Source organism: Triticum urartu, chromosome 5 (genome assembly GCF_003073215.2).
Source record: "Triticum urartu cultivar G1812 chromosome 5, Tu2.1, whole genome shotgun sequence".
Taxonomy (NCBI): domain Eukaryota; kingdom Viridiplantae; phylum Streptophyta; class Magnoliopsida; order Poales; family Poaceae; genus Triticum; species Triticum urartu.
In genome coordinates this window covers 453,313,859-453,324,126 of record NC_053026.1, presented here as the reverse complement: position 1 = coordinate 453,324,126, position 10,268 = coordinate 453,313,859, and the positions used below count along the sequence as shown (strand labels likewise).

General features: G+C 45.3%; 1 protein-coding gene across 1 annotated transcript; it reads right to left on the bottom strand.

Moving 5' to 3' along the window:
- Positions 1-7,759: 7,759 nt before the first annotated feature.
- On the bottom strand, positions 7,760-9,910 carry LOC125556242. The gene is made up of 2 exons (XM_048719014.1): positions 9,090-9,910; positions 7,760-7,997 (listed from the first exon to the last, which is right to left on the bottom strand). The coding sequence occupies exons 1-2, from the start codon at positions 9,865-9,867 to the stop codon at positions 7,867-7,869; spliced, it is 909 nt and encodes a 302-aa protein (XP_048574971.1). The 5' UTR covers positions 9,868-9,910; the 3' UTR covers positions 7,760-7,866.
- Between the last annotated feature and the right edge of the window lie 358 nt (positions 9,911-10,268).

Here is a 10,268-nt window from a genome sequence, read left to right as displayed (position 1 = left end):
ACGTGAATGCAGCCGTCTCTAAAGTATAACCCCAAAACGATAGCGGTAAATTAGTAAGAGACATCATAGATCACACCATATCTAGTAAAGTACGATTACGACGTTCGGACACACCATTACGCTGTGGTGTTCCAGGTGGCGTGAGTTGCGAAACTATTCTGCATTGTTTCAAATGTAGACCAAACTCGTAACTCAAATATTATCCTCCACGATCAGATCGTAGAAACTTTATTTTCTTGTTACGATGACTTTCCACTTCACTCTGAAATTCTTTGAACTTTTCAAATGTTTCAGACTTATGTCTCATTAAGTAGATATACCCTTATCTGCTCAAATCATCTGTGAAGGTGAGAAAATAATGATACCCGCGCGAGCCTCAATATTCATTGGACCACATACATCAGTATGTATGATCTCCAACAAATCTGTTGCTCGCTCCATTGTTCCGGAGAACGGCGTTTTAGTCATCTTGCCCGTGAGGCATGGTTTGCAAGTACCAAGTGATTCATAATCAAGTGATTCCAAAAGTCCATCAGTATGGAGTTTCTTCACGCGCTTTACACCAATATGACCCAAACGGCAGTGCCACAAATAAGTTGCACTATCGTTATCAACTATGCGTCTTTTGGCTTCAACATTATGAATATGTGTGTCACTACTATTGAGATTTAACACAAATAGACCACTCTTCAAGGGTGCATGACCATAAAAGATATTACTCATATAAATAGAACAACCATTATTCTCAGATTTAAATGAATAACCATCTCACATCAAACAAGATCCAGATATAATGTTCATGCTCAACGCTGGCACCAAATAACAATTATTCGTGTCTAAAACTAATCCCGAAGGTAGATGTAGAGGTAGCGTGCCGACGGAGATCACATCGACTTTGGAACCATTTCCCACACGCATCGTCACCTCGTCCTTAGCCAGTCTCCGCTTAATCCATAGTCCCTGTTTCAAGTTGCAAATATTAGCAACAGAACCAGTATCAAATACCAAGGTGCTACTGCGAGCTCTGGTAAGGTACACATCAATAACATGTATATCACATGTACCTTTGTTCACCTTGCCATCCTTCTTATCCGCCAAATACTTGGGGCAGTTCCGCTTCTAGTGACCAGTCTGTTTGCAGTAGAAGCACTCAGTCTTAGGCTTAGTTCCAGACTTCGGTTTCTTCTCCTGAGCAGCAACTTGTTTGTTGTTCTTCTTGAAGTTCCCCTTCTTCTTCCCTTTAACCTTTTTCTTGAAACTGGTGGTCTTGTTGACCATCAACACTTGATGCTCCTTCTTGATTTCTACCTCCGCTGCCTTTAGCATTGTGAAGAGCTCTGGAATTGTCTTATTCATCCCTTGCATATTATAATTCATCACGAAGCTCTTGTAGCTTGGTGGCAGTGATTGAAGAACTCTGTCAATGACACTGTCAACAGGAAGATTAACTCCCAGTTGAGTCAAGTGATTATGATACCCAGACATTTTGAGTATATGTTCACTAACAGAACTATTCTCCTCCATCTTGCAGCTATAGAACTTATTGGAGACTTCATATCTCTCAATCCGGGCATTTGCTTGAAATATTAACTTCAACTCCTCGAACATCTCATATGCTCCATGACGTTCAAAACGTCGTTGAAGTCCCGATTCTAAGCCGTAAAGCATGGCACACTGAACTATCAAGTAGTCATCAGCTTTGCTCTGCCAGACATTCATAACATCTGGTGTTGCTCCAGCAGCAGGCCTGGCACCCAACGGTGCTTCCAGGACATAATTCTTCTGTGCAGCAATGAGGATAATCCTCAAGTTACGGACCCAGTCTGTGTAATTGCTATCATCATCTTTCAACTTTGCTTTCTCAAGGAACGCATTAAAATTCAACGGAACAACAGCATGGGCCATCTATCTACAATCAAACATAAACAAGCAAGATACTATCAGGTACTAAGTTCATGATAAATTTAAGTTCAATTAATCATATTACTTAAGAACTTCCACTTAGATAGACATCCCTCTAATCATCTAAGTGATCATGTGACCCAAATCAACTAAACCATAACCGATCATCACGTGAAATGGAGTAGTTTTCAACGGTGAACATCACTATGTTGATCATATCTACTATATGATTCACGCTCAACCTTTCGGTCTCAGTGTTTCGAGGCCATATCTGCATATGCTAGGCTTGTCAAGTCTAACCCGAGTATTCTGCGTGTGTAAAATTTTCTTACACCCGTTGTAGATGAACGTTGAGCTTATCACACCCGATCATCACGTTGTGTCTCGGCACGACGAACTTTGGCAACGGTGCATACTCAGGGAGAACACTTTTACCTTGAAATTTAGTGAGAGATCATCTTATAATGCTACCGTCAAACAAAGCAGAATAAGATGTATAAAGGATAAACATCACATGCAATCAATATAAGTGATATGATATGTCCATCATCATCTTGTGCCTTTGATCTCCATATCCAAAGCACCGTCATGATCACCATTGTCACCGGCGCGACACCTTGATCTCCATCGTAGCATCGTTGTCGTCTCGCCAACTATTGCTTCTACGACTATCGCTATCGCTTAGTGATAAAGTAAAGCAATTACAGGGCGATTGCATTGCATACAATAAAGCGACAACCATATGGCTCCTGCCAGTTGCCGATAACTCCGTTACAAAACATGATCATCTCATACAATAAATATAGCATCATGTCTGGACCATATCACATCACAACATGCCCTGCAAAAACAAGTTAGACGTCCTCTACTTTGTTGTTGCAAGTTTTACGTGGCTGCTACGGGCTGAGCAAGAACCGTTCTTACCTATGCATCAAAACCACAACGATAGTTTGTCAAGTTAGTGTTGTTTTAACCTTCGCAAGGACCGGGCATAGCCACACTCGGTTCAACTAAAGTTGGAGAAACTAACACCCGCCAGCCACCTATGTGCAAAGCACGTCGGTAGAACCAGTCTCGCGTAAGCGTACGCGTAATGTCGGTCTGGGCCGCTTCATCCAACAATACCACCGAACCAAAGTATGACATGCTGGTAAGCAGTATGACTTGTATCGCCCACAACTCACTTGTGTTCTACTCATGCATATAACATCGACGCATAAACCTGGCTCGGATTCCACTGTTGGGGAACGTAGTAATTTCAAAAAAAATCCTATGCACACACAGGGTCATGGTGATGTATAGCAACGAGAGGGGAGAGTGTGTCTACGTACCCTCATAGACCGAATGCGGAAGCGTTAGCACAACGTGGTTGATGTAGTCGTGCGTATTCACGATCCGACCTATCTAAGTACCGAATGCACGGTACCTCCGAATTCTGCACACGTTCAACTCGATGACGTCCCGCGAGCTCCGATCCAGCAAAGCTTCACAGGAGAGTTTCGTCAGCACAACGGCGTGGTGACGGTGATGATGATGCTACCGACGCAGGGCTTCGCCTAAGCACCGCTACGATATGATCGAGGTGGATTATGGTGGAGGGGGGCACCGCACACGGCTAAGAGATCAATGATCAATTGTTGTGTCTCTGGGGTGCCCCCTGCTCCCGTATATAAAGGAGCAAGGGGGAGGAGGCGGCCGGCCAGGGAGAGGCGCACCAAGGGGGAGTCCTACTCCCACTAGGAGTAGGACTCCTCCTATTCCTAGTAGGAGTAGGAGAGGGGGAAGGAAAGGGAGAGGAGGAGAAGGAAAGAGGGGGGGGCGGCCCCCTTGCCCTAAACCAATTCGGTTTGGGCCTTGGGGAGGCGCGCCCCACACTCCCCTTCCTGCCCTATATTTCCACTAAGGCCCATGTAGGCCCATTAATCCCCGGGGGGGTTCCGGTAACCCCCCGGTACTCCGGTATATGTCTGAAACCTTCCGGAACCTTTCCGGTGTCTGAACATAGTCGTCCAATATATCGATCTTTACGTCTCAACCATTTCGAGACTCCTGGTCATGTCTGTGATCATATCCGGGACTCCGAACTACCTTTGGTACATCAAAACACAAAAACTCATAATACCGATCATCACCGAACTTTAAGCGTGTGGACCCTATGGGTTCGAGAACTATGTAGACATGACCGAGACACATCTCCGATCAGTAACCAATAGCGGAACCTGGATGCTCATATTGGCTCCCACATATTCTACGAAGATCTTTATCGTCAAAGCGCATAACAACATACGTTGTTCCCTTTGTCATCGGTATGTTACTTGCCCGAGATTCGATCGTCGGTATCTCAATACCTAGTTCAATCTCGTTACCGGCAAGTCTCTTTACTCGTTCCGTAATACATCATCCCGCAACTAACTCATTAGTTACAATGATTGCAAGGCTTATAGTGATGTACATTACCGAGTGGGCCCAGAGATACCTCTCCGACAATCGGAGTGACAAATCCTAATCTCGAAATACGCCAACTCAACAAGTACCTTCGAAGACACCTATAGAGCACCTTTATAATCACCCAGTTACCTTGTGACGTTTGGTAGCACACAAAGTGTTCCTCTGGTAAACATGAGTTGCATAATCTCATAGTCATAGGAACATGTATAAGTCATGAAGAAAGCAATAGCAACATACTAAACGATCAAGTGCTAAGCTAACGGAATGGGTCAAGTCAATCACATCATTCTCCTAATGATGTGATCCCGTTAATCAAATGGCAACTCATGTCTATGGCTAGCAAACATAACCATCTTTGATCAACGAGCTAGTCAAGTAGAGGCATACTAGTGACACTCTGTTTGTCTATGTATTCACACATGTATCAGGTTTTCGGTTAATACAATTCTAGCATGAATAATAAACATTTATCATGATATAAGGAAATAAATAATAACTTTATTATCGCCTCTAGGGCATATTTCCTTCAGAGACCACCCTCTTCCCCTTCTCGACCAACCTTTGGATGTTGTTGTATGTTCAATAATGTATCGATGTAACCACAAAGGTACCGGCATTATGCTTCCACTGACAGTGCTAGTTTGCCATGATATACCCCGTTCCGCACGTGCTAGTTCCGCTAGAGTCATGATGACAGGGAGCCAAACATGAAAATACATTCATCATGCAAATGTATGATCCATTCTGTACCAGTGTTGGTGATAGTTTCCACCTTGGGAATGCTCCATATACCCGCCATAGCCGTCCATAGTCATTGTGCCAAGGGCAGCTGCATAGGGCGTGGAACAAGTCCTCGCATTCCAAACCACAAAGAACACCGCATCATTTAATTAGGATCTAACTAATCATCATAGAGCACATGCATTTTTCTTGATTTTGAAAAGTGTGCATTGTTCTTCTTTGATTACGCACCTCATGGATCAAGTTTAGTTAGCCCACAAGTTCGTTTAATTAGGATCTAACTAAATATCATAGACCACGTGCATTGTTCTTGATTTAAAAAAGTGCATTGTTCTTTGATTACGCACCTCATGGATCCAATTTAGTTAGCCCACCAGTTCGTTTAATTAGGATCTAACTAACCATCATAGGAATGCATCATGTTCAATTAGCCCACCAGCATAGCATGTATAGAGACTTAGGGTGACTGAGTGTGCACAGCACAGGAGCCGACATGCATGTGATGTTGTGACCGACTTAATAGTCACGTCTCTCCTTTTTTTCTCGTGTATCATCGTGTCCCAAAACCCCGCCTTCGATTATGGTGACTAATGCCTTTGATGGTGCAACGTCATCCTTTGATATTCACGGCCCCCCCCCCCCCACACACACACACACACACAATCTTTGGGAGTTAATTCCTTTCGGGTCTTTAGATCATTAATAATTCCTTCCGGGCCATGATCTAATTTGCTTGAGCCATACGTGTTCCCTACTTTATTGAATGTTTCTCTTCATTCCCTCCTTTATCAACTCTTTCTCTTTGTTCTTTCTGTTTCTTGGATTCTGTGGATGCTTGTTGATTTTTCACGAAATTTAAAAACATATATAAATTGGTGGGATTAGGTGTAAAAGATCAAGGTGGTACTATTTAATTGTCTAATGAACCCTCCAATCGACTGGAAAAAAGATGCGGAGCATGCCCCTCACCCACGTAGGGGACGGATGGAATTTTTAGAGAAACTCAACATCCTTTATTAGTAGGTATAGATTTATATAAAACTTGCATCTCTGAAATATGTAGAGGAGGGCATTTTTTTTGGGGGGGGGGGGGGGGGGGGGGGGGGGATTGATGGACCCCGTTACAATGTTTGAGGATGGTTCGTGCATGGTTTCTGAGTTCAAGGACTGATTCACAACTTCAATGGCCATGTGTGCATTCTATTCTTAGTCAACAAACGTAGTAAATGTACCATATACTATCAACAAATCCCGTGTAACATACTAGAATTACAAACATTGTGGCATTACTTCGGCGTATCTGCAACCACTCTGGCAACTAACAACCATATAAACTTGTAAAACCTTCTACATCACCGTTGCAACAGTACACACATGACTAGTCCTTCCCATGAAAATATCATAAATGAAGCAGCATGCAAAACTATATGATATTTTCGAGAGGCAACGGGACCTCCTAAATTCCCATTAGAGAAAGTAGGTAATTGTCTGTGTGTTGCAATGGGGCATATATATATTGGTTCAACATCAATCATGTCCGACATATACCTTACACCCAACATATTCTAATGTAGGAAGTGATTTGATTTGATTGAGTTAATGCAAAAAATGATTTGATTTCCCATGTCAGACATATATCTAAATTATTTGATTTGATTTGATTTGATTGAGTTAATGCAACTATCTTACACCCATAAAATGGAGCGCGGTAAAAGATTTGATTTGATTGAGTTAATGTAGGACGTGGGGGAAGGAAGGCTTCACCAACACACCTACGACCGCCAACTCTCCTTTAATAATAAGATTGTGAAGTAAATTCATATTGTCTTCGGCAGGCACAAAGTAAAAAACAATAATAACATTACGATTCATTCTACACTTATTACAATGCCAAAACATAAGCATACAAGCTCCGCTTGAGAGCGCCGTCAATAGAACAGAAAAGTACGCTCTTTTCTTCACGTTGGAAGGGAGTGAACTTCATCCATCAACTTGTCTCATCATCGGCGCCAATTGTAACTTCTTATCCAAGCTACCACTTTGGGCATCCGCGCTCCTTCCACAAATTTTCTTTGAGTGTATTCCTTATGTAGAAGAGCACAAGAGGTTAGAAGACCACGTAGCTAAGGGTCGCTGTCAAATTGTTGCTTGAAATACACTGCATTTATGGTTTTCTAGACTTTTCCCAACAAACATCCTCCTAACATGTAAACTCAAGGGAAATGCACAAAGAACCACCTTCCATGCCAGTTTAGCTAGAGCACAACCAAATACCAAATGGTCCACATATTCCTTCTAACCACAATTGTGATACCGGTCATTCCTAGACCAACATTCTTTGGTTAGTATGTTTATTTTACTATGCATGGTGGTAGTAGCAGTTAAGCCTTTGGCCTCCTTGTTTCCTTCATATTCTTCAGGTGTGTATCCTGGAACTATTAGAGACCGAAAGAAGATGCCCCACGGATTGATGAACCATTGTATGGGACAATGTCTGTGCCCCAGATGATTACTCCGATACTCAGTTTGTGGTTGATGACTATATTGCATTGGACATATTTCATGACCCGCTGTGGAAAAATTAGCCATCAAAGCCAAAAAAAAAAGTTTGATCAATAAATAATAAAACAAGTAAAAATTGACAAAACTATATCATAATCCACTGCAGTGACGAACACGGTCTATGTCCCTGTTTGTATTGAGTGTAATTTTTCCGAAGCTCCCTGATATCTACTCCCTCAGTAGTTGCAGAGGGAGCAGCACACAATGCAAGAATTACACTCGATCCAGGATGATTTGGGCTCCAAAAGGATTAGTCTGATGTAACCCCACATCCTTAATTATCTTGAAGGCATATATGCTTAGCCTTCTCACTAGTGCACAAACAATTGAGGCTTGCATTTTCCCTGTAGAAACATAATGCATCAGTAGAACTGTAGAAGAGTCAGGATTGGAGGAAAACATGACATTTTCGGAATGGACATAGGCCTAGAAGTTCATAAGATACAACCTATGGTCACTAGGCACTATCTATTATGTGAATACTCTGAGCATAAAACAGGGAGCAATTAGACTATCTAGGACGTGCGGCCAAGCATGTTTGTGACCAAAAAGAGCTGATGGATGTCACTCGTGGTGAATACATATATGCTTTGAGAGGACCATTAAAAGACCTGTCTTATCAATATCCATTGACTTCAGAAAACACATACGTTTGATACTGTTTCTATCTCCATCTGGCGGTACATGCAAATTAAGTAAACTGAAACCAAATTAACAGCTACCGTGTACTGAACAAATTAAGGCACAGATATGTATAAGCATATGATCAAGGCTAGCTAGCTATGAGCAAACTGCAGATACTTTGTAGATATAGATAGACGACAGTCCAACCATTTGACCACAATCAAATAGAAATATCGCGGTGTGGTGATTTTGGCTGTCTAACTGAATTCCAGATTCAGTCATCGAAACCGGAACCAAAGATGACGATCAAACAGGCAGCCCAGCCATGACAATTGACAACACTCAGGGCTGGGTACAGTCGAATCAATCGACTTGTGTCCTCTCACCAGAGTACCAGGCAAGCAATGCATATCGATACCATCTAAGCGCGTGTAGACTAGCCTTTGCGATCACTGATGTACAAGCCAGGCAACCATGTCACAGTAGTCTCTGCCCATCTCACCAAAACTGTTCTGTACGTAGATGGGATCGACAGTGGCGAAAATTAACCCGATCGAACCCGATGGTGGCTTCAGAATCAGAGGGCTACGCAATTCTAGTCATGGCATGAATTGGAAACAAAACTTGAGACGAAGCATGGGTTCAATCTCCGGCTGCTGCTGCCTCGTCTCCAGCGGCTGCAGCTCCGGCTGTACGTGGAAGCAAACAATCATGTGAGCAAGACCTCAAACGTAGATTCTCCAAGCTTGTTGACGGTACGTCGGCGACCAGGAAGGAAAGGAAGCTAGGCGAGAAAGAGTAAACAAATTAACCTGCGTCGGCGTCGGCGTCGGCGTCGGCGATCGGCGGGCCGAAGAACTGCATCACGCGTCTGGGAGGCGGCTCATCCAGAATGTCCTCGCGGAGGCCTCGCAGGGTGACCAGGACGCGGCGCAGATTCTCCGAGGCCTCACGGGCGTGCTGAGCCGCCGTGCCGCACCTCTCGGCGGTCGCGACACATGCCTCGACGGCGGTGGCCGCTCCCTCGGGCTCCGATGACATCGGCACGGCGAGAAAACGAGCCAGATCCGGGTGAACACGCTCCGCCTCCGAGCGCGCGTGGTTCAGCCTGTGGAGCGCGTGCGTGACCTCCCTCTTCACGCGGTGGAGCCAGCCCGGGTACCAGGCGTCGCGGTCCTCCTCCCAGCGCAGCGAGAAGGAGTGCATGACATGCTCGGGAGGCTCGGTGCGCAGGAGGAGGTCGATCCCGCAGCCGACGTTGACCAGAAGGCCACAGTTGGGGCGCAGGGCGGCGCCCGGGCCCGGCTCAGCGGCGGCGGCGGCGAGGGGCTCCTCGCGGCGGAGATCGGCGACCCGGTCGCGGTCGAGGTCGAGGGCGACGTAGATGTCGCGGTGGAGGAGACACAGGACCGTCGCGTAGGAGGCCCAATGGGCTATGGCGGCGAGGCGGTTCGCCTCCGCGGCGGCAAGGTCGAGCTGCTGCGCCGCCTGCTCCAGCGTCTGGCGAGCCACCGCGGCGTCGGCGATGATCCAGGAGAGGATGGGGAGGAACTCGTACCAGGTGTGGTCGTCGCCGATCGCCGCCTCCATGACCGCCTCCTTCGCCTCTCTCTCTCGCGCGCGCGGGGCCGGATCAGCGTAAGAACAAAGCAGATGACGTGGAGCAACCGAAGCCTTTCGTTTTGAACCAAGGCGCGGTTGGGGGAGGGCAGCGCGGGCGCCCAAAAGTATCTTTTACCGCAGTAGAAATCCTCTTTTGCTCGCGATGGGTGGTGGGTCCCGGTCTGTCAGCAAAGCAGTAATTATTTCTTTTTTAATTTTTCTTAACGTACACGCGCACTCATACGTACATATATTCATCCCTATAAATGCGTGCCCACACATCTTGTCCCTATGAGCAGGGTTGGATCCACCCCAGCGGGTCGCCCCGGGCCCCCTCTGTATACTGTAGTAATTGCTACAGTATTGTGCTACGGTGTACAAAGGAGTTG